Here is a 22,557-nt window from a genome sequence, read left to right as displayed (position 1 = left end):
AACGTATGCAAAACATAACACTTCAACAAATGTCCCCCCCAGTTTTTAATTGAGCAATACAATCTTTAGAAATTGTTCAGCGCCCCCCAAGGCCGGCCGACATCTGCCAAACATTGATTGGGTTTTGTCTCTCGCCGTCACTTCTTCAGGTCGATGATCGCGTACGTGTCCTGGGCGTGAGGAGTCAACCCCTGAGGAGACAGCGACAGACACTCGTCAAGGTCCATTCCGGTGAGCCCCCGACCCGGACTTTGGCCCAAAGTCTCACCGTGTAGATTCCTTCGTCGGCATACTTGCGGAGGGGGGGAGGAGAGATGCAAACTTGTTGAAAAATGGCATCAAATGAGCGGTACGTGGAATCTGCATTTTTACCTTCTGGTCCTTCGCCTTGGTCCCATCCGCCGACTCCTTCGCAGCTCGAATCTGGAGGTCACGCACATCACATTTTACTCATTGGCGCGTCTCGCTAGCGGGCACCTTCCTCCTTTATTATAATGGGTTTTTTTTTCTGAAGCAGTCTTTCAAAAGTCACAGGAAATGACGCAACATTTTGGCCGCCGCGCGACGCGTTCCGCATTTCGAGCCGTCGTCCTGTCACGGTGCCCGAGCGCAAACGGAAAAGGGGGGAGGGGGGCGCCAACCTTGAGTCTGCAGAAGAGGGCCGTCAGGATGATGCCGTACAAAAGCAGAAGACCGTCCAGCACGTAACAGATCTCGGGTTCCGTCAGGGCAGCTGCAGAAAGGAGAGACCCCCAAAAACCAAAATATTTCGCAATTGTGGCGTTCCTCTGACTGCAATGCGATTCGCGACCGCAATCTGGGATGGCGTCAAAAGCCAAGCTACAGCGACGTCGTCTTCCGTCCAAATTCAAAGGAAATGAATCACACTTCAGAGGCCTGATCACATGACGCTTGCGACGTTTGCGTTGGCTTTGGAGATCGTCGAGACTGACGGTTATTGGCCCCATCGGTGCATCTTTTTCACTCCCACCCCAGCCCAAACGAAGACAAATTTAGTTTTTCCTCCCCAAAAGCGACAGCGTAGCTGCTCGCCACGGGCTCGGCTTCTCTTTGCCCACCCGAGAAACGAGGACAAGCAGAAACCCGAAAACGCCGACGGCACGCTCGTCTTTGAGCGGTTCTTGGCGTCGGGATGGAACTCACCGGCTCGACCCAAACTCATCCACAGAGCAATGGCCACCAGGAACGGGCTCCTCCCGCGCCGCAAGGTCATGGCGGTTCCCTCGAGTCCGGCACGCCGACCGGAGACGTTTTGCCACTCGAGAGTGATGAAGTGCGAAAATAACCCTCCGAAAAAAGTCACAGGCGGGAGGGGGGAAGTTGTGGTCTGAGCTCAGCGTCCGTCCGTCTCAGATCTGATCAGGCCGCGCCCCCGTTTGGAGACCAAACCGCAGCGGAGTCAGAGCGCTTTGCTCTCTCGTCACCTTGCTTTTCACTCGCAGTACAGATGACATCATTTTCTTTTGAGTTCAACCAATATTTTATTCAGCATTTCCAGTAACACAATCGGGCGAGCCCGACCGACCGACTGAGACTGAGGCCAGGTCCGGTCACGCTTAGCGGTCCACCTCTCCAAAAACGATGTCCTGAGTGCCTGTGGGAACAAGGCAAAGAAGCTTTTACCACCGCGAGGACGAGGACGTCGGCGTCCGGGACCCGACTTACCAATAATGGCCACGACGTCCGCGAGCATGTGACCTTTGGCCATTTTGTCCAGACCGGCCTACGATAGGGGAAAAACATGCACGGAGTCACTTCAGTTTGCTCGAGACCGAAATGAAAACAATGCTGCCCAAGTGAGCAGGAAGCAAGTAGAAGACGGTTGCAAAACCCCGTGGGTACAATACCAGGTGGGCGAATCCGGGAGCTTTGATCTTGCAACGGTAGGGCCTGCTGGAGCCGTCCGACACCAAGTAGACGCCGAACTCGCCCTGTACGTCGCAACGCAAAACAAATCACAAGGCCCTAAGCCGAACTCTTCTGAAGCGTTTTCATTTCCTTGACGGGACGAGACGCGGTCGCGGCGGCCTGAACCTTGGGGGCTTCCACTGCCGTGTACGTCGCCCCTGGGGGGACCTGGTACCCCTCGGTGTACAGCTTGAAGTGGTGGATCAAGGACTCCATGGACATCTGGCGGGCGCACACAACAAGCGTCGGCGCCGTGCGTTTGAGCAGATCGGCGGCGGACGTCAGCTTACCTTCATCTCGGACCTCTTGGGCGGAGCCACCTTGGCGTCGTCCACCTTGATCTCCCCTTCCGGCATCTTGTTGAGGGCCTGGTGCATGATCCGCAGCGACTGCCTCATTTCCTCCACCCGACAGAGGTACCTGCACGAGACGCGGCTTGAGCCGGGGGAGGAGGAGCCGAGTCGAGCCGAGCGGGGCGGCGCTTGGTTCACCGACCGGTCGTAGCAGTCGCCGTTGCTGCCGATCGGGACGTCGAACTCCACCTCGTCGTACTTGTCGTAGGGCTGAGACTTGCGCAGGTCCCACTTGATGCCGGAGCCTCTCAGCATCACGCCGCTGGCGGAGGGACGAGGGCGAGAAAATCAAGGCTGGCCGCGGTCGCGAGAACCGCGTGAAACCCGGTTTCACCTGAAGCCGTAGTTGAGGGCTTCTTCTGCAGTCACCACGCCGATATCCACGGTGCGGTTCTTCCAGATGCGGTTATTAGTCAACATCTGCCACAAAACCAAAAAGGCCCTGAAGGTGCAGTCGGCGATCTCGGAGACGCACGGCCGACGACGACGACCCACCTCTTCCACCTCATCGATGCGGATGGAGAAATTCTTGCACCACTCGTAGATGTCGTCCATCAGGCCCAAAGGAAGATCCTGAGACGGACCGCAAGAGTTAGCGCGTCGCCGCTCACGTGCTGGTCTGGCTTGCTTTGGTCACCTGATGGACACCGCCGGGGCGGATGTAGGCGGCGTGCATCCTGGCTCCGGACACGCGCTCGTAGAACTCAAACATCTAAAGGGGGGGTGGTGGGGGGGAGGAAGAGATGTCACGTGACTGACTCAACTGAGCCCGGTGCGCGTTTTCTAGCGAGAGTCGACGGCGACCTTCTCTCGCTCCTCAAACATCCAGAAGAAGGGGGTCATGGCGCCGATGTCGAGCGCGTGAGTGGTGATGGCCATGATGTGGTTCAGGATGCGGGTCATCTCCCCGTACAGAACTGGCGACGGGCGAAAGGAGCGGTCACCCACGCGCGAGTCCTCCGTCACGGCCGGCGCGCGTTACCTCGGATCCACTCGGCGCGGGGCGGCGCCTTGATGTTGAGCAGCCTCTCCACGGCCAGCGAGTAGGCCTCCTCGTTGCACATCATGGAAATGTAGTCCAGCCGGTCAAAGTAGGGCAGAGCCTTGAGGCGGGAGGACCGAGTGGAGTCATTTGCCGCCAGACGTTTCCCCGGGTAGGTCCCGTGCGCAGTACCTGCAAGTAAGTCTTGTACTCGATGAGCTTCTCCGTGCCCCGGTGAAGCAGGCCGATGTGCGGGTCGCACTTTTTGACGGACTCGCCGCTCAGCTCCATCACCAGGCGCAGCACTCCGTGAGCGGCCGGATGCTGCGGTCCGAAGTTGATGGTCAGGTTGGACACGTCCTTCTCGGCCGGGGGGTCTTTGTCTGGCCGGACAAATGGCAAGGAACAGTTGGCGGCGGGCGGGAGACCCCAAACATCTCTGCAAAGCGTCAAATTGGTACCGTTCCACGGGGGCGGCGTCCAGTTCTTATTGACAGCCGTGGGGTACATGACTGCGCCGGCGAACTGCTCGGTCCACTCCACGTCCGGCTGCCACTGCTTCTTCCTAAGATGCGGGAACACACTCGCGGCCAATCTGACAGTCGTACATTTTCGAGTATCCTCGGGAGCCCAACACGTCATTTATTCGATGTGTAGGAATTTGGATTGACGTGCATTTGGCTAGCGCGACCGACGTCACGAGAGAAACTTACCGGCTTTGCAGGACGGCGCAGCGACCATTCGTCGGGTTTAGGATGAGTTTTGTTGAAGGGCGTCCCAGTTTGGTAAGCGACCTCAGCACCGCGGACGCCATCTTGGTTGTCCGGCCACCTTCACCGAGTGACGTCTTTACTCTTCTTCGCCCTTCAAAAGATGCAAATAGCGAACGCCAGTGCCACCAACTGGTCATTTTTTTTTAATTACATCACAGCAGCGGTTCTCGAACTTTGTACGCAAAATGCCACCTGAAATTTTGTCAAAAATGATTTTTTTTTCCCCCCTTAGAAGTACATTTCCTATTATTGCAAAAAAAAAAAAAAAACCTACCAACAACGACACTTGCATGATTTAGTCTGCGCCGTGAAGTTAAAAAAAAAAAACATAGAACATTTATTCACGACACGGTGAATATAAAATAACACTACTCATATATTTTCCAAAAAAAAAAAAAAAAAAATCCCTGAAGATTGAAATTTATCATAGTCAGCGAAGTACGCCTGAATTACTTACTTAACATGTTTATTTCCATATTTTGAATGTTTTTTTTTTTTTGTGTGTGTGTGTCTTGAATTCAGCGATTGTGTTGGCCTTCCAGTGGAGGTGCTCGGAACCCGCTGAGAATGTCTGCGATATTTTCAGAGGTGGGTAGTCACGCGCTCCATTTACTCCAGTAACATTTTCCAAAAACCTGATTTTTCACAGTCCTTTAAATCCACTGGAATGTTGGACTTGATTCTGGATGTATTTGTCACGCAGGGCCTTCTTTTTTCGCACACTTCAGCCCGTTTGCACCTTGCGGTAAGTTGCTGCTGATTTTTCAATTTTTAGGGGTGGGGTGGGGGTGTGCTGTTGTTTTGTGAAAATTAATTTTGTTGTTCTCCTTCATCAAGTGAATCACGCAAATTATATTTCGGAGGGTCCTGACGCAAATTTGCTGGGTTGTGGACTCTCACATATTTTGCATTTGTTCATGCTTTTGATTTCAAAACGATAAGCGTGATGAGTCACTCAACTCGCATGAGTTTGCAGTCTGAATAAAGAACTTAGTTAAATATATCCAACGCTTCACAAACGGAAGTGAAATGGAAATAATCAAAATGAGGAACGACAGAATGCTTTTATTTAAAAAACAGTGCTTTTATTTATGTAATACTGTGGAAAAATAATTACATACATTTCTTAAAAATATTGACGGTAAAGAAATGAAAAAAAAATGGGTTTGATATTATTTGAAAATGCTTTTTTTTGTGTGTGTGTGTTTCCTCCCTGCTACGGAACAGTACAAAAACATAAAGATCGGGGTTTGTCTAAATTCAAAGACACAAGAATACAAGGTACAGTCCTACCAGAGGTATAAAAGTACTAATTGTGAGAGAAATGATACAGACGCATATTGCAACGTATGGACATGCACACGACAGTCGGAAGCGCGCGTGTACAGGCGTCCGCTCGCACATCTATACAAAGACGCTGTACAAATCCACGGGGAACGGACGGCCGTCCCACGGGAGGTCCCTCGCCGGCTTCGGAAAGCGACAGAAGGCGCTTCCGCCGCGTATGCCGTACAAGGTCTACGCTGAAGTATAAGATCAACACTTGGCACTAGGTTTCCATTTTTTTTTTTTTTTTAAATACACTGCTATAACCTCGGCGATGCCGCCACCATCACCCCCCCCCCCCCCCCCAAGAAAACAAAAAACCTTTGGTCATGACATGTTTTTACACTGACAAAAAAATAATTCTGTAATGTTAAAAAATAGAATACAAAGCTCTCGTCGGGTGTGCAAATGAAAAGAGGACAAACGAGATGAGAGACGTCCGAGCGTGAATGGCGTTGATGGCAGTGCAAAAAAGATGATTGATTGCCTTCCGACTCACGACCAAAGAAAAATGAGCGTCAATGACGCGACGGTCGCGGGCTTCCGCCGAGTCACGAGAGCTCAGCGTGGCAAAGTTCAGCAGCCTGGCCTGTTTCTTTGCTTTGCGCGAACCCAAACGGGAGGACGGTCCGTCATTCTGGCCGGGGACGCCAAAGTCCGGGTCTGCGGTTGGGACTTCTCCGAGCTGCCGTCTTCCTCCTCCCGTGTCGCGGGCACGCTCCTCTATTATGTTACATGTGGCGTGTTTGCGTTTATTTGTTTTCTTTTTCTTTTCTTTTCTTTTGTTTTTTTTTTTTTTTTTTAGCTCCAACGCTCTATTTCTAAGACACCAGCCGACCCCGCCGCTGAGCCAGTTTCACACGTGAGTCTGCATCCTCTGCGTGTGTCGGCCGTGGGAATAATCGGAGTGTTGCGACGTGTAGGAGAAGCGAGCGGAGCCGCCGTACTTGCCGAGTCCCGGGTCCGAGCCCGTCGGCGCGCCGCCCCCGGGACCGGCCGCGGCCGATCCCACCCCGTACATCTCGTACGAGGGGCCGGTCTCCAGCGGGGCCAGGCCGGATGGGGCGAACCCCATCCGGTAGGTCTGGTAATGCGACGGGTAGCCGTAGTTGTCGTACGCCAGCTGGGAGGTGGAGTCCAGCAGGCCGCAGTCCCCCGGGAAGTCGCCCGCGGGAGGAGCGGGGTTGCCGGGGGGTTGCTGGCTCTGGCCCCCGCGGGTGAAGGTGTTGAACTGCGCGTAGCTGATGTGAGACAGTCTGGAAGGGGGCCGCGGGTCGTAGCAGGCCTGCGGGCGGCCCGGGGAGGTCAGGGGCCCCGGCGGGCCGGGGGCTCCGCCGCCGGCCGCGCCGCCCGAACCTCCGGCGCTGCTCCCGCTAATGGATGCGGTGCCCCCCGGAGTACCGCCGGGCGAGCGGTAGTCTGAGTAGTGCGCGGTGGAGCGGGAGGCGGGGCGACCTTCGTCCAGCGCGGAAGCTCGGACGTTGTAGTAGCCGTTTGTGGGATCCTGGGGGAGAAAACAACGGAGGTCGACCGTCACGATCGAGCGGCGGAGCGCGGAATCGTCGGCGGTCGGACAGCGACGCTGCGGTTCGAATCGAAATTTGTTGGAGGGCTGCGGGCCATCGCGGCGAGCGTCCCGTCGCCGCTCACGGAACCAAACGCCTCGGTCAGCCATTGTTCGGCAGCCTCGGCGCTTCAGGCTACGGAGGGAGGGGAAACGGCGTCTGCGTTCCTCGAAAACGATCCGACTTTGACGGCTGCGTGCATGAACGTCAATCGTATTCGTCCGCAGAAAATCGTCACGTGTCGGTTTTATGCTCGCGCTCAGATTTTGGGCGTAACGTGGCCGCGAGGAGGGGGCTCACCTTCAAGTCGTACTCCTGGCGGGTGTCCAGGGTGTCGCTGCGCAGCTCCGACTTGAGCTCGATGTCGTCCTTAAAGGGCTGATTGGAGGGAGAGAAAGACACAGAGGGGAGAAACTAAACGGTCAAAGAGGAGAACCAAACCAAAACAAGGAGACGGAGAGGGAAGGATGCGACGAAACGAAAGGCGTTAAAAGGGGACAACTGGCAGGAAAGTGTGGTTCCACACACACAGCTGACCGAGTACATGGCCTTCACCATGCGCGAGGCCGTGGACACGCTGCCCGAGTCCTCCTCCAAGCTGTGGCTCTCCTTGTTGATGGTCTCCACCTTGATGTCCGGCTTTCCCAGCGTGACCCCTCGCCGACCTGGGAGCAAAACACGCCCAAGCGGTCTTGCGAGTTTTCTTGGACCGTCGAACCAACGCCACGGTTTCTGCCGGGATTCGTTTTACCGCCGGCGAGGAAATAACGGTGAGGAATCTGTCGTGGAGTGTGACTCACTGCCTTTGCGTTGCCAGTAGAAGATGAGTACGAGGATCAGCAGGAAGATGAACAGGAGGATGGTGGAGCCCACCGTGCCCCCGGCAATGATCCCCACCGGGACCTCCTCTGAAACGACATCGCGGAAGAGCTCGCAAAGTGATGCCTTTGGGACACTGCCGAGCGCAAATTTCCAGCACTTCAGCGAATATCCAACTGTTCATCCCCAAAAAAAAAAAAAAAAAAAAAAAAGAGTCTTCAAGCTGTTTAACGCCACTGCCTAAAACATAAACATTGCTGACCGTCGACAGGGGGATGAACTTGGCAATAATTCTTCAGGAAAATGTATTGGGAGGGCCAACTGAAAACTGAGATCTCCGAGCTCTGCGTCTAAAACGGAAAGTCAAATTAGCTTAGTGCTAACAACCGATGCAAAGTTGCATTGATGTGCTAAAAGTTAGCATCAAGAGTTGCGCTTTTAGAATCTCCGTCGCGACACTTTGACTTCTTCCAATACTCACAAGCGGATATTCTTTTCTGGGCTTTGAAAACATTTTCCGAGGTTATTGGGGCTCAGTTCTCACCCGTCTCCTCCAGCGTGATGATCATGGTGCCGGGCCCGAAGGAGTTGGAGGCCGTGCAGTTGTACGAGGTCAGGAAGTCGGACTCCATCACGTTGTTGATGGTGAGGGTGGAGAGGACGCCGCCGCCCTCGGCCGACGTTCTGCTCTGCTCCACCGTGTAGCGCTCCAGAAGCGTCCCCTTCTCCTCCTCCCACACGTTCTCCTTCCACGCCCACACCTGCGGGCCACAAAAGGAAAAGTAGAACGCACAGGACAGGACAGCGTACCGCATCGCCCCTTTCGCACCGCTCGGGCGACTGTCACCTTTTTATGCGCGCACGTGTCGCAAATATCATTCTGGAGCTCGGGGCGAGGGCGGTCTTGCACGTCCACCGTCTTTCGAGCCGCTAAGAGCAGCTGTATTATTCAACATAAATGCCGTCGTCACGCCAGTGAATTATGCACCAGCCCGCATGTTCCCGTCATGCGGCCGCTCGTGCTGCAGGCGCAGAATCTCCGGCTGCGGCATTTACAGGGACAACTGTTCCTCCCTTGGTCTTTTTTTATATTTTATAAATCTTTTGGCGGCACCGGCACTCAGGACGCATCTGTCAAGGGAACGCGACGCCCGAGAAAGCACCCGGGACGCGGGGGGGGGGGCTAAAAGCGTCCGTTTGTTGAGGTCTGCCGACAAAGCGGAGCCGCCGCCGACGGTACCGCGTGAGACGGGGGTTTTGTGGGCCACGGGCGGCCCCGAGGCCAAACAATCCGAGTTTGGACCTGTACGGCCATCTTGCGGATGTTCCGGTTAGGTCAATGTCGCCTTTTGGGCTCCTCGTTCAGCACGGAATTCCAGCAGATTAGGGAACCGGAGGCTCAGTCTCAGAAGCACTTGGATTGACCCCCGGGTGTGGATCCCGAGGCCGAAATTTGGAAGGTTTCGGCGCTACTTACAATCTTATCTGGAGGAGGCGTGCTCGCAATGTAGCATTTGACCTCGCCCCGTTCCCCTCGCACCGCATACTGGATGGGGTCGCTGGAGATGATGGGTGGGCCTGCAGGAAAAGGGCTCTCGTTTGAATACGATCCCTGGCTTTGAAGGTGGCTTTCGAGCGCGAAATGGTTCGGCATTTCCTGACCGTTGACGGTGAGCGTGACCTCGGTCTCTCCGACGCCGATCCGAGGCACGATGGCCTTGCACACGTACTGGCCCGCGTCGGCCTGGCTCACGGACTTCAAGTACAGCTGGTTGCCGTTGCTCAGAACCTGCCGCGCGGATTCATTTGCCATTCGGTGGTAAGCGTTCGGTTGGGGACTCCGAGGCGGTGCTCTTCTTACCATGTTGGAACCCTTCTTGAACCAGGTGAGAGTGAGCGGGGGGTTCCCGGCCCATTTGCAGTTGAGGTTGACGTCGGAGTCCACGTCCACCGTTTTGGGCTGCGGCTCCACCAACAGAATGGGACCGACTGGAGAGGGCGAGAGGGAGGCGGTCGACGGAAGCAACGGTTGGAGCGGACCTCGTCCAGAGACTCACAGTGAACGTCCACCAGGATGCTGACGTTGGTCTTTCCCACGGCGTTGAAGACCAGGCAAGAAACCGGCTCTGTGAAGAAGGAGTGGTCCGCTTTGGTGGTGAACACGCTCTCCCTGGCACCCTGCAGCACCACGCCGCCCTTGGCCCACCTAAGGGAGAGAAGGACAATCCCGTCGTCGTTTTAGCTTGAGCGGCGGCGGTGTGAGTGCAAATACTTTATCGCTGTACAGATTTGTCTCAAGGTTTCAAGTGTCTCCATCTGCAATCATTGGGTGGTTTTGCGGTTTGTTTCTAAACGTCCCGTCTGCCCTCCGGACCGGTTTTGCTGTGCGACGGGGGAGTACTTCAGTTAGCGCGTGTGAGGACCTCTGCTCTCTGTTGACTAACTCGGTCAGGCCCCCTTAAATGCGCAAAAGTCACAGACCTGTAGCCCATAATCGGGGGATTTGCCTGGGCTTGACAAGTGAAGGTGACCCTGTCGCCCTCCAGGACGGAGCGAGGCTCGATGGACAAGGTCACCGTGGGCGGATCTGCGAGACGCAAAAGGCAAAATGGGACGTTTGGCTCCAAATCAGCGACGCGGGACCGTCGGCGTACTTACGGTGCACGTTTAGAGTCACGGTTGTGCTCTTGCCCGCGGGGGCCGCCAGGTTGGAGGCCACACAGCTGTAGTTCCTCCCCGTGTCAGTGTCGATGGGGTGGATGGGCAGGAAGCTGCGTGTGGTCACTCTCTTACGGTCCGGGAGAACCTCCTGCAGAAATGGCGCAGCGGGTCAGAGACCCGCGTGCGGACGGACCCCCGTGTGCGTTTTGACGTCGCGACGGGACCCACAGTGCCACTGACGGCCCCGTCCGCGGGCAGGCCGTCTTTGAGCCACTCGATCACGGAGGGCGGTTTCGCACCCCGGGATACGCAGCTGAGGTTGTAGGACTCCCCCGCGTTGAGCAGAACCTCTGGACCGCCGTCGATCACCGGGTCGTCCGGGGGGACTGCGGGGGGAGGTCAGAAAACCGGATGAAATGGCGGTCAAACCGACCAAAAGACCATCAAATGGGAAAACAAGTACTGAGGACGGTGAGCTTGGCCCTCCTGGACCTCAGGGCGGCATCGGGGGCCTGGCACTCGTACAGGGAGTCGTCAGACAGGTCGGCTGACAAGATCTCCAGGTTGTACTGGCCCAGCTCCTGGACCCGCAGCACTCGGTACCGAGGCCAGGCTGGGAAAACACACAGTTGAAAAGGTTTTGCTCGTGTAGGATTCCCGTCTTCCTGGAAAACGCAAATCCTTCGTCGCGGTTCAGCTCGAGATGGCGGCGCTTTGGTGACGGGGGCAAAGGAATACCCGTGAAATATTTCAAAGCCGGGCAAAATCTTCTCGCCCTTTGTCTGCTGAGATAGTTTTGCGAGCAGGCCCGCTTGAGCGGCGGCGCGTTTCCTTCCCAACGTGAAGTGACTATAACGAGTTCATTCCCACGCATTTAAGAGTACCCGAATTCCCTTGGCGCTGGTCCGGTACAGTTCACCTTTTGTCGAAGGAAGCCATTTTTCTGTTCAGCGGGCGGCCACATTAGTTAGTAGTGTTAGTAGCGGGCGTTCCGGATGGGAAAGATCGACTAAAACGGGTCAAATAAGGTCCGAACGGGTCTCGGCTGTCGACTTTCTCCACTGACAATGAGGCGCGCTCGCTCGATAGTCTTCCCTTTTGGTTGTTGTACGAATCCAAAAATCCGTCGCTCCGCCACTGCTGCGGTCTCGCCAACAGGTGGCGGTCACGTCCTCGTGGTGGATTTCTTTCCTCCTTTTTGGAGCAGTCAAATCCAGCCGCTCGGGCGCCGCCACGTGCGGACGTGCATTTGCATGTGAATTGCGGAGGCCAAGGAAGCCCGATTCAAAGAACGCACACGCAAAAACTACAGTGGCGGGTTTGTTGCCACATTTGACTAGCACTGGATGGAACCGGTCCCAAAGATCCAAACACAATTTCAACATATCGAGAGATTTGTTTGCAATCACGTGACGCGACTGAACAGAATTGCCGAAAACGTGCAAAGACAGAACTTTTGCGCCCGTCGGTTTTTTGGAGGTCCGTTCGGATCAGTGCTTATTCAGCCGCCCGGAAAGCGCCTTCCCTTCGGATAGACCACCGGCGTCGCGTCGTAGGACGTACGTGGCGTTCGTCACGGACAAAAGGTGGACTCGGGTTTTGGAGTCGACAGCCAGCGCGCGGACCGGGTCTTTCCAGGGGGCCGCTCCGTACGTTAGATTCCCGCAAGTGTTTATCACCTTTTAAATGGAACTCGGGTACTTTTTCAAGGTGACCGTCCAGTCGACCGGACATTTGCTTTCAGTTTGTCGGGACTAGATTCGACGGCGGACTGGAAGTAGATGGCGGCTTTGGGCCAGGAGTCGAGCGCGTCCCGGATCCCGAGCGATTTCTCAGATTGGCTCTCACCTCGCAGGTCCTCGCCGATGCCCAGCGCCAGGCCATCTTTGGTCCACTGAACGATGCCCGAGTAGTTGAAGACCACGCAGGACAGGATCACCCTCTGGCCCCGCACCACCGACTGGTCTGCCGGCTCTTGAGAGAACCTCGCGGTCAGGACTTGAAGAGAATGGGGGGACAAAGCGAGGAGTTAGACTAGCTGAAAAATGTCCCTCTTTCGCCTGTGGTTTTATTCGGGGCTAACTGACTGCACTGCAATGGAATGTCACCATCGCCATCTTGGATCGCACGTTGGCTCTCGGCCATGACCGGAGGAACTCCGGAATAGAAGAAGAAGAAGAAGAAGAAGAAGCATCTGACGCCGACCCGTTCGGAAGGATATCAAAAGGCAATTGGCTCTCATCCCCCCTGCCCCCCCCACCCCCTTTTTTTTTTTTTTTTTTGTCGAGCCCGCCCCTCGTGCTGCCTCCGTCCCCCGACCTCAGCCCCTCTCGCTCATTCCTCCCCGTGAGTCATCTCGCAGGCTCCTTTCTGAAGCTACAGTGGGCGTCATTGTGCGCCGGGCCGGACCCCCGCTACCCTGCCCCGTGCGCCTTCATGTGGCGAAATGGAACCCAACAAAAAAAAAAAAGAAAGAGAGAGAGAGAAAGGCCAGGTTGTGATGAGTTGTAATTCGCGAGCCCCGCAAAACCGATGGACTCATGAGCGTTATTATTATTATTATTATTATTACGACGATGATGCTATTGTGTTTCCTCCCACCACGGCAACTGAATCTGCAAAATGCCGTATAGCGCTTGGGCATCGCCATGGCGACGTGGGCTACATGTCACGGTAAGCCCAAACGGAGGAGCCCAGAATGGCGAATACTTACAAAGGGAACAATTTCACAGCCGCGTGGAATGTGACGTGCCCCTCGCACCCAATAACATTGGGGGGGGGGGGGGATGCTTATTCGGAAGGGACAAATTTGTAATGCGCTCATACGTAGAATGCGTTTGATGCAATATGAATGAAATGAAATGACAACGACAAGTCCGGAAGGACGACGATGAACCTGCTCAATAGTGGAAATCCAGATTTGGCCTCAATCCGCTTTTTTAAAAATTTACTGGCACGCTCACAAACCGTCCAAAACAAATCAGGCAGAGAAAAAGAAACGTCCGTTTCTTTTATTCACATCGCAAAATACATACGTCGCCGTCTTCTTGCGCAACTTGAAGCCTTTACGAGAACAGGCCCGAATCGCGTTGGATGCAGTTAGATGTGACGTCCCACCGAGCAGCCCCCCCCCCCCCCCCCCCTACATTCCCACTGCCATCCATGTACGTCCTTTTTAGCCATTACGGCTTCTATTTCTGTGCTCCTCCTCGTCGGTCGCGATGGGGGGGGGGTTCGAGGCGGACTGTCACAACTCGTTTATCACATTAAATATCGAGCCCCCGGCACTTTCTCTCGCCCTCCTTCGGCCGTCTCTCCTCTTTTCTTTGTCACCCCCTCCCACTGTTGCCGTTTCACTTGATTCAAACGCCCAAGCCCCCCGTTCTCTCCGGCTCATTCCCTCACACGTCTCCCTCCGAGGCCTTTCTGAAGGCTCCTGTCCCTCTCACTTTGGACTATTATTATTATTATTATTATTTTATACCCGACTGCCATATGCCTCGCCCACCCCTCCGTGACCCTCCGTCCCGATTCCGCTTGTCCTCTTTCTGACCGCGTATCCGACCGGACTGGGTGCGTACAGTATGCCCGCTTATTGCGAAAGAAGGCAGTCATGCAAGAAAAGTGGGGGGGGGATCCCGCACCAATCACAACAATAGGTTCTGACAGTGGTGCACATTAATATTCTGACGATAAAGGAGACGTGTGAGGCTACACGGAGAAGAGGGAATCGGATGCAGATGGGAGCTCTGCGGCACGCATACCTGGAATAATTCAACCGTGAGCCCCGAAAAGAGAGAAACAAAAGAAAAAGACTATGCGGCCGGCCCCAAATGGATGGACGGATGAAGTGAGAGAAACAAAGCGTGAGTCGGAAAGGTACCAGGGCGGAAAGCGCCAAAAGCCGCCGTCTCCGGGCCGGAGCTGCGTTTCCCCTTTTCAAACAAAGCCGCAAAGTCGACGGCGAATCCTCCCTCGGGTCCGCCTCGGCGAGGCCGGTTGGAGGGTCCCCCCCCCCCCAACGGTAAACCGCAAATGTCATCCAAAGGCGGTTTGCGGGGGATGAACAATCCCGCGCTCGGGCCCGATTGGCCAAAGTACCGCCGATTTGCGCGTCATCCACTTTACACGAAGCCGAGGGAGCTTGTATTCTTTCACCACGTGGGTTATGCTGCAGTGACAAATATAGAGCGTGTCCTGATTTCCTTGAGTCACCCGTCCCCGAGATACCGCCGGAGCTCCCCGACCGCGCGTACGCACATCAAGCCCGCTTGATGTGCTTACCGCGGACACGACCGCGCTCGGGGCCCAAACGTATAATCGACACGCGGGAGCGGTTAGCTGCTCCTGACCGCCGCGACGGGCCGACACTTTTCGGAGAGCCGAAATCGGCGGAGCGGCGCGCGAGCCAAGGCGGCACTCCGTCGCCTTGTCTTTGACGAAAACGTACACTAAAGACATCATCGAACGGAACTTCGTGGGATCTTTCTCGTGGTTTTTTTTTTTTTTTTTTTTTTTGCCCACAGGTCAAAGCAAAGTGCCAAAATAGGCCTGGCGACCCCTCGCATCCCCCAAAACACCGACTGCTCAACCATTTGGGCTTCGTTTGGGAGTTGAAGGCGTCCTCCTTTCCGGTGGTCTCCAAAGTAAGTCTGAGATGCCCGAGGGTGCAGCGTATGCACGCAAAGACATCTGGAGCTATTTTTAGCAAGCGTGCTTCTGATTTGCCCCCGCGCCCCGACACTCTGTTGGAAATGTCAGCGCTCGCTTGATTTCAGCCTTTCTCTCCAGGCTTGCATCATCTCTCTCTCTCTCTCTCTTTTTCCTCTCTGCCTCTCCACAAACTCCTCCGGCCTGAAAAGTCAAACGCCGCTCGCACGGATTCGTACGTATCCTCCACGTGGTCGTCTCTGGCCGAATCCATCGCCCTTCCGTGTCTTTAGTTCCCGTCCAACGAGGCCCCCCCCCCCCCGCCCCGTCCCTCCCTCACGGCTCCCCGGCCAATCCCGCGCCTCGGCTCCTCGAGAGGCTCGGGTCACCGTGGCGACAGATGACGTTGGAAATGAACCGACCCAAAACGTTTTGCTCAACGGCGCATCTGGCGCCGGGATGAACGCCCGGGTGGTCTGGATCGGAGGTTCACGGGTGGAGGGGAGATGGGCGAGAAACGCCGACGCTGCTCAGCGAGCCGATGAGCAGCAGCACCGCGGCGTCCGTGTCGCCGAGGAGAACCACTCCTGTCATTCCGGTTCCGATTGAGGACAGAGTTACCGTCTGACCACCCAAAGCTCCCGAAATAAATGACCCGAGTCCTCCAGAACAAACATCAAACGTGAGCAACGCAGCCGAAATGAGGACCGGCCACGGTAGCGCGTTGGAACTTGAATTGGGGGACAAATCAATTTTGAAGCGGTAGGATGTAAATATTACTCAACAGCCAAGCAGCGGCATCTCGAGGCCGAAGCCCCCCTAAAAAAAAACCCCAAAATGTTTTGGTAGTGTCTGCTAATGGTCAACTTCTATTGCCCCCCCCCCCTTCCAAAAAAGACCACTCCATCACTGCAATAGCATAAAGAAATGTCTTTTTTTTTTTTTTCTCGACATCATACACTTTTGATTTTTCGGGGTGCCGGGCACGACGGTCTCGGGCCTCGCCGCAGGTCCTTCGGCGCTCGTCATCTCACTCCGAGCGGCTTGCGGCGGTCCGCAGACGGGGCTGCGGTGGGGGATGACGTCACGGTTTCAGGACAAAGTGCGCGTCGATCGAAAGCGTGGAATCTGCACGATGACGAGCGGGTCGACCGTCGCGGTTCCCTTCTCGCTTGGCCCGCGTGTACAAATTCAGAAATAAGAGCAGACTACAACGCTACTGGTGCCGGGGTCGGAAATGACTTCATAGCATCCGGGAACTCAGTGACGCCCAAAAACTGGGCCGCGAGAGATCATCGGGTGCGCCGATTACAAATGGGATCGACTCGGAGAGACCAATCTTTCGTCCGTCCGCCGAACGCCGGCAAGATTTCAGGTGGACGACTGAACCGCTTCCGGGCAATTCATTGTGGTCTTGGCCGCTGGCTGCCTCTGCTAATCTGGCCACAGGAACGCCACAACAATATGGCTGCCGCAATAACCCGTCGCCATGGTGACGCTATACGGGGGGGGGGCACCTACTGTGAGGCCTCACGCTCAAAACACAAAGGTGACTTTTGAGCTGTGTGTGTGGGGGGGGGGGGGGCGCATTTGGACAAAGACGGTGTCTTTTATTTGCCGCATTGTGCGCCCGCTGGCTCCTTTCCTCCGCCGTGTTACCTCGCGGCCAGCCCTCCCCCTTTACAAGTAGTCGGCGACCTAACCCTCGCCACCTTTTGTCGACGCCGCCGTTCCCTTTGGCGTGCCCTTTTTGTCCTCCAACTCCCTTTTTTGGCGTCCGCTATCTTTCCTGCTCGCACGATCCAAACGGCTGCCGTTTGAAGATGATGACGGCGACCCATTCGTTAGGGCTCCTCTCGTACGCGAGCGCCGTAGCCGCTGTCGTTGCCGTAGCGACGGCCCACGAAGACCACTGACACAATGAGAGAAAGTGTGACCATGGCAACTCCAGGATCACCGCAGGATAGGATGATCATTCGGCGCGGACGCATCTGACACGTAACGGGGCGCGCGAATATGCCGGCTGATAATCCGCCAGCGCGGCCGGAGGTCGACAAAGACGACTCGGCGGTAACCGAGGGCGACCGCAAGTAACCCTGGTCTTGAGCGAGGGAGACGTGCACACACCAAGCGCTGCCCGATTCGGCAGCCGCCGTCAACGTTACGGCGACGCGCTCGCTTGCGGCGGTGCTTTCCGATTGATTTCGGTTAGCGAACCGTCCCCAAAGTCGCGTCCGCGGGCACCAGGTACGCCCAACCTCCCCCCACCCCCCAGGACCGTACGAGTAGATTGTTTGAAAGTGTGATTGTTTGTCACACAGGCGGCTGTAACTCGCAAGCCCAAAAGTCCCTTTCGGTTTGGCGACACCGAGTACAGCGGGACCATTTTACCAGCGGCAAAGGTTCTCTTCCCAGATCTGCTCTAATTGAATCCAGCGCAATCGAATTTCACTGGTAGGAAGTGTCATCCGTTGGGGGGGGCGGCCAACGGAAAAACCCGGGGCCTCGACCCGTCCGGCCTTCCTAGCGTTAGGGTTAGCGTTCATCCGGGCGGGCCCGTCGACGTCGGGGTGAGACGGGAGCGGGCCGAGAGTCAAAGACTGCCGACGTCTTGTGACGCCGCAGGAATTCAATTAGCGACACTAACTCAACTTACGGCGGCAAGAATCTGTTTTTTTTTTTTTTTTTTTTTTTTTTTTGCGGCCTGGAAAGAGACAAACCGGGGCAGCGGCGTTGGGTTGAAAATCCGAATTAAGAACCAGAACCAGAGCAGTTCCAGGAAGAGAAACAGTTTTGAGTATTCTTTTAATGCGACGTTCGGGGGAGGCCACTTCCTGTTGTGCATTCCCATCCAAAACAAAACATTTTTTGGATTCTACTGCGACATCCAGCACCTTTTGAGATGAACTGGAACCTTCAATCCGTCTCTCTGCTCCCTGCCAGGAGGCCTTCGTGCGGTCAACGCGCTTCCGATGCCACGCGGTCCTGCGAAACACGTCAAGTCGATTCATCAGGAAGTTGGAGTCAAGGTAAGTGTGACCTCCGGGGCGCAAAAAACTGTTTTAATGAGCGCCGCCGATGGGGGTTCGGCGCTCCTCCAACCCCACGGCGGGCTGCTGCGATCTGAGCGAGGAACTGATTTGGCCGGACGGCTAACCCGAATGTTATCGTCAAGGCAAGATGGAAGGAGCCAGACAAAATCCCCCCCTGCCCCCCACCCCCCACTCTCGTTCTCTCCCCTCCCACCCCCGCCCCCGCCGTCCCCGGTGAGGAGCCGAAAGCGGGAGTGTGCCGAAATGAAGTGACATCATCAGCGTCAACCGCATTCCTGCGGGGGGGGGGGGGGGGGAAGCTCTTTTGAGGTTAGGGGACCATTCCACGCCCCAGCCCCGTTTTCCCCTTCGCTCTTCTTTCTCGTCACGTGCTCCCAGTTTGAATTCATACCCTTGGTCTCCCGACGAGCCAATCGGCAACTGTCTCCCCTCTCCCCCCCCCCCCTCCCCCGCCCTCCCCTCTCCTCTTACCCTTCTCCGCCGACCAGAGGAATGCGAGCAACACATCTGGAAGGTATTAGAGAGGAAGGGGTGGATGGAAAGCAAAGTGGGGGTGCGGTGGAAAGAGAAGCCCAAGTGGAAAAGGGGCAATGTTGAAAGGAACTCGGGACCCGTCTTGGGGAAAACAGCGATGGCGACGTGTTCTGTGCGAATGAGCGGCTCCGTTTGGGTCAGTGGCGCTCCGGTAATGTCATGTCCAAATTTCTCTTTGTTGCTTTTTCCGCCCACTCTCGACGGAACGTCAGCCTCTCCGACGGGGTTTTTACCCACCTGCCCGCCGGAGCGCACTTTGTCTCTCCCCCCCCCCCCCCACGAAAGCTTGTAACCCTTTTCCAAAATGGCGGGAAGACGGGGCCGCTCGGTTCGGTCAGACGTGATTTAAGGGCGCCTCCCTCGGGGAGGGGGGGATGCTCTTCTTTTGGCTTTCATCGCATTATCCAACTTTACGCGGGGAGTTTTCTGCAAAATCATCACGAAGGGGATTTACCTCGACGGTAAAAAAAAAACAAACAAACAAAAAAACACCACGCCGCGTATCGTTTGTTGGACTCCTCGCCGGTTCCAGGCAGACTCGGGGAAACGGGCATATTCTTCTTCTTCATTTCCTTTCCTAGCGTGTCTCAGCCTATCCATTACTACTGAAAACAGGAAGGGGCTCAGAGCTGATCCCTGGTGCAGTCCCACCCGGCATCAGGCCCACAAATCCGGACGGGCCGCAAGTCGGACTTGACCTTTGCGTAAGATAGAAAACGACTCCCCGAGCCAGCGGTTGGCAAAAGGAGCTCCGCCTCCATTCAGTTCAGTGGTGTTTCGCTTTGAAATTCAAAACATTCGCCATTTTTTCATCTTTCAGGTCCACTTTTTCATACGCAATACCTTCTACTTGACTTCTGTTCAAGTCCAAACGGCGGCGTCCTAAAATATGAAGTATAACTTTTGGGGAATTCATCTACACTAAACGTATGCGAGTGTATTTTCACGTGGGCTCAGCGTGGCGGTACTTGGAGTGCGAAGGAGTTTGTTTGGGTTTTTTTTTTGGGGGGGGGGGGGCATTTGGTGCATAACTGCGCTCAGGTCTCGGAACGCGTGAACGTCGAGAGGAAGAAACGTGTTTTCAAACTTGTCCAAGTTGTGTCGTGCTCATGAAATCTTGCAGGCAACCCGGGTTAGGGTTGGGGTTTTTCAAGCCTTCCAGCCACGTCCCGCATCATCTCATTTCAAGACCGGCCGTGTCGTCACATCGCAAACAACTTCCAAATAACGACGGCACGAGAGCAAACGTGACGACGGAGGACAACGTGCCGTTGTCACACGGACTTGAACGCAAGGCCGGCGCACGTGACGCGAACAAAGAGGCGCGTGTGTCGGCGCTCCGGCCCGCCCGCCCTCCGCCGTTCAGGTGGCAGACACGGTGACATCACCCTTTATCAGAAGACCGCCCCCCCCCCCCTCCCCGCTTTTTACCTAGACAATGGCAGACCCGTTGGTACTGCCTTCAAACAGGTTGCGGTGGCTTTTTACGTGCTCTCCATCCTTTGTCTCCTAGCAACAGCGACCATCGTGTACCTGCTACCACCAGAGGAGGAGGGGGAAGGTGTGTGTGTGTGTTTGATGCCGATGCCGGCGGCGCAGGTGCGCGCATGCAGGTGAGGAAGGACACGACAAAGCCGAGCTGATCGCATTCATTCCCGTCATTTGCGTAACAGACGAGGGCGGGGAAGTGGGGGGTGGGGGGGCGTGCGTGCGTGCGTGCGTGCGTGCGTGCCTCAAAAAAAGACGAACAAGAAAGAAAAGCAGAGCGAATCCCTTCACCCCCCCTCCCCCCTACCGACACCCGCGCTCGCCCCCCAATTACGTCACGTGAAATAAATGCCAACAGAGAGCCAGCCTCATACTTGTCCTCATTTCCACGTTGACGGCAAAAGGCGTCCTTACCAGTGTGGAAAGTCAGCAGCAGCAGCAGCAGCAGCAGCGGCAGCAGCGGCGGCGGCGGCGGCGGCGGCGGCAGCCTCTGCATGGTTCAGCCCACCCGTTAAAAAAAAAAAAAAAAAAAAGAAGAAGAAGAAGAAGCCCGTTCGTGGCCCCCCACCCCCAACTCCGTCAGGACGGCATCAAAAAAGCAGAGCTGGACGTTGGCAGAAAGACGAAGGGGACTGGCGGTGTCTTTATTTGTATTTTTTTTTTTTTTCCTGGGCTCCTACACCATCGCGTTGCTTTCAACTTCTGCTCTCTCTCTCTCTCCCTCCCTCCCTCCCCTTCACCCCTTTCTCTCCCCCTCTCTCTCTCTCTCTCTCTCTCTCTCTTTCCTCCTCTCCACCGGCAGTCCGTCAAACTGAAGGAATAGCAAAAGAGTTTCCGGTCATAGTCTTCAAATTAAAATCACGAAACGCTCAAGACGACCTCCGGAGAAAATGGCAAGACGTCGGTTTCAACCTTCCTGAAACATATTTCTATCATTATTATGATTATTATTACCGTGCCTGCAGTAGAAAGTGCTGATCAAATGCACTCTGCAGCAAAGACGTTGTTCTCTTCGTGCAAGCGGCCACTTCCTGTTTTCGAGGTGACGTCATATCCTCATTAACGTCGCATTCCTCTCCCTCTCTCTCGTTCTTCGGGTAGAATTTCAGTGGGGACGATTTTTCGCAACGCGAATACGCTTGGAAAATAATGACGAATAAACCACTCTCCTTGTGACGTCATCGAAACCACACCAATGCCAGGCTGGCACCAAATGTGCGGCCCGTGCGTCGAAGTGGCTGACGCGAAGGTTTTGGTCCGAAGGTGATGCGGGAGGGCGGCCGAGGGCGCCCCCTGCCGTCTTCGCGCTGCTCCCGCGTCACGCGGATTCGGGCGACTGCCTGGTTCTTTTGCTCATTTCGCACTTTACACCTGTGTGTTTTTCTTTCTTTCTTTTTTTTTTATTTAATCCTGACATATTTTGGATTATAAACATAGAAACAATCCAAGATCACTGTATTTTGTGAGCCTGATAGCATTACGGCTACTTTCTGTCCCCAAATTCACGTTTAAAAAAAAATCTCGATTTTTTTTTTTTGTCGTACAGGTCATGCTCATGAGAAAATTTGAAAGCTTCTCGTTTGTTGATTTTGTGCGAGCGTGTTCTGAAAACTTGTGACTCGGCTCGGGTCAAAAGAATTTTTGCTTTTGCCGCTTGTTTGCGTTCGCCTGTTCGAATCCGCAGCCTCTTTTTTTTTTTTTTATGCCAGAAGAAGAGTTTTTGCGCTCCCTCTGTGGTTTCTTTGTGTTTATTGAAAACCAGAGTTGAACAGAACAGAATGTTGTTGTTGTTTTTTTTCCGAGAGGCGAGAGAGACCAAGACGAAACGCTCATTGGAAACCGGATGAGAAAAGTAAATCGTAGCATATGTACACCAAGAATGGATGCACGAGAGTGGAGCGCGACAACGTCGGACGGGAGGAGCCTCGTCCGCGTTTTACTGCTTCCCAATGAGCGCAAGTACCGACGAGTCGCAGCACGCGAGCCGAATAGTCGACGATTTGCGACTTCCAGTGAATGCAAGTGAGTCAAAATCGGAAAATGATTTTGAATGTAGAATTTAGGGAGGAATTATAAAACACTCTTGTGCCCTGTAGCTCAGTGGTTAGAGCACTGGTTTGATAAACCAGGGGTTGTGGGTTCGTATCCCACTGGGGCCTCCACTCCCTGAGAAGGGTTGCGTCAGGAAGGGCATCCGGCGTAAAAATTGTGCCAAACATATGTGCGCTGTGGCGACCCCGAAAGGGACAAGCCGAAAGAAACTTACTTTTTATAAAACACTCTTGTCTTGTATAAATCTGTAAAAATAGCCAATGTGACTAAACCTCGAGATGACGGATGATATGATATGATAGCTGCATTGGTAAAAATCGCCAGATTTGTTCAGTGCGCACTGAACTCGACTCCTTTCTAAATCTTCACCTT

General features: G+C 54.9%; 3 protein-coding genes and 1 long non-coding RNA gene across 9 annotated transcripts; 1 reads left to right on the top strand and 3 right to left on the bottom strand.

Moving 5' to 3' along the window:
* Nucleotides 1-27: 27 nt before the first annotated feature.
* fcer1g (Fc epsilon receptor IgFc epsilon receptor Ig) lies at nt 28-1,356 on the bottom strand. The gene is made up of 5 exons (XM_061809102.1): nt 1,165-1,356; nt 642-733; nt 373-423; nt 269-292; nt 28-191 (listed from the first exon to the last, which is right to left on the bottom strand). The coding sequence occupies exons 1-5, from the start codon at nt 1,232-1,234 to the stop codon at nt 138-140; spliced, it is 291 nt and encodes a 96-aa protein (XP_061665086.1). The 5' UTR covers nt 1,235-1,356; the 3' UTR covers nt 28-137.
* On the top strand, nt 97-21,852 carry LOC133494871 (uncharacterized). 2 transcript variants are annotated; one of them, XR_009793431.1, is made up of 5 exons: nt 97-231; nt 4,560-4,625; nt 4,741-4,782; nt 18,002-18,087; nt 20,936-21,852. It is a non-coding gene; the product is annotated as an uncharacterized LOC133494871 (long non-coding RNA). The 2 variants fall into 2 exon arrangements; XR_009793430.1 differs by lacking the exon at nt 20,936-21,852 and having other exon boundaries at nt 18,002-18,253.
* Nucleotides 1,462-4,135, bottom strand: ndufs2 (NADH:ubiquinone oxidoreductase core subunit S2). The gene is made up of 14 exons (XM_061809094.1): nt 3,978-4,135; nt 3,726-3,829; nt 3,457-3,647; nt 3,265-3,385; nt 3,087-3,199; nt 2,920-2,994; nt 2,778-2,855; nt 2,617-2,702; nt 2,425-2,544; nt 2,220-2,349; nt 2,056-2,151; nt 1,869-1,952; nt 1,687-1,744; nt 1,462-1,615 (listed from the first exon to the last, which is right to left on the bottom strand). The coding sequence occupies exons 1-14, from the start codon at nt 4,076-4,078 to the stop codon at nt 1,578-1,580; spliced, it is 1,395 nt and encodes a 464-aa protein (XP_061665078.1). The 5' UTR covers nt 4,079-4,135; the 3' UTR covers nt 1,462-1,577.
* Nucleotides 5,219-20,843, bottom strand: kirrel1a (kirre like nephrin family adhesion molecule 1a). Of its 5 annotated transcripts, none has more exons than XM_061809079.1 (15): nt 20,548-20,843; nt 12,257-12,406; nt 10,872-11,021; nt 10,637-10,794; nt 10,406-10,556; nt 10,229-10,334; nt 9,805-9,953; nt 9,609-9,736; nt 9,410-9,536; nt 9,225-9,325; nt 8,292-8,508; nt 7,729-7,836; nt 7,466-7,593; nt 7,229-7,342; nt 5,219-6,867 (listed from the first exon to the last, which is right to left on the bottom strand). In XM_061809079.1, the coding sequence occupies exons 1-15, from the start codon at nt 20,627-20,629 to the stop codon at nt 6,220-6,222; spliced, it is 2,517 nt and encodes an 838-aa protein (XP_061665063.1). In that variant the 5' UTR covers nt 20,630-20,843; the 3' UTR covers nt 5,219-6,219. The 5 variants fall into 5 exon arrangements, with proteins under 5 accessions (XP_061665063.1, XP_061665067.1, XP_061665064.1 ...); XM_061809083.1 differs by having other exon boundaries at nt 7,229-7,306; XM_061809080.1 differs by having other exon boundaries at nt 7,484-7,593.
* Nucleotides 21,853-22,557: the final 705 nt, after the last annotated feature.

This window comes from Syngnathoides biaculeatus, chromosome 21, assembly GCF_019802595.1.
Source record: "Syngnathoides biaculeatus isolate LvHL_M chromosome 21, ASM1980259v1, whole genome shotgun sequence".
NCBI lineage: Eukaryota > Metazoa > Chordata > Actinopteri > Syngnathiformes > Syngnathidae > Syngnathoides > Syngnathoides biaculeatus.
Note: the sequence above shows the minus strand (reverse complement) of the source record. Positions and strands in the feature narration are given on the sequence as shown.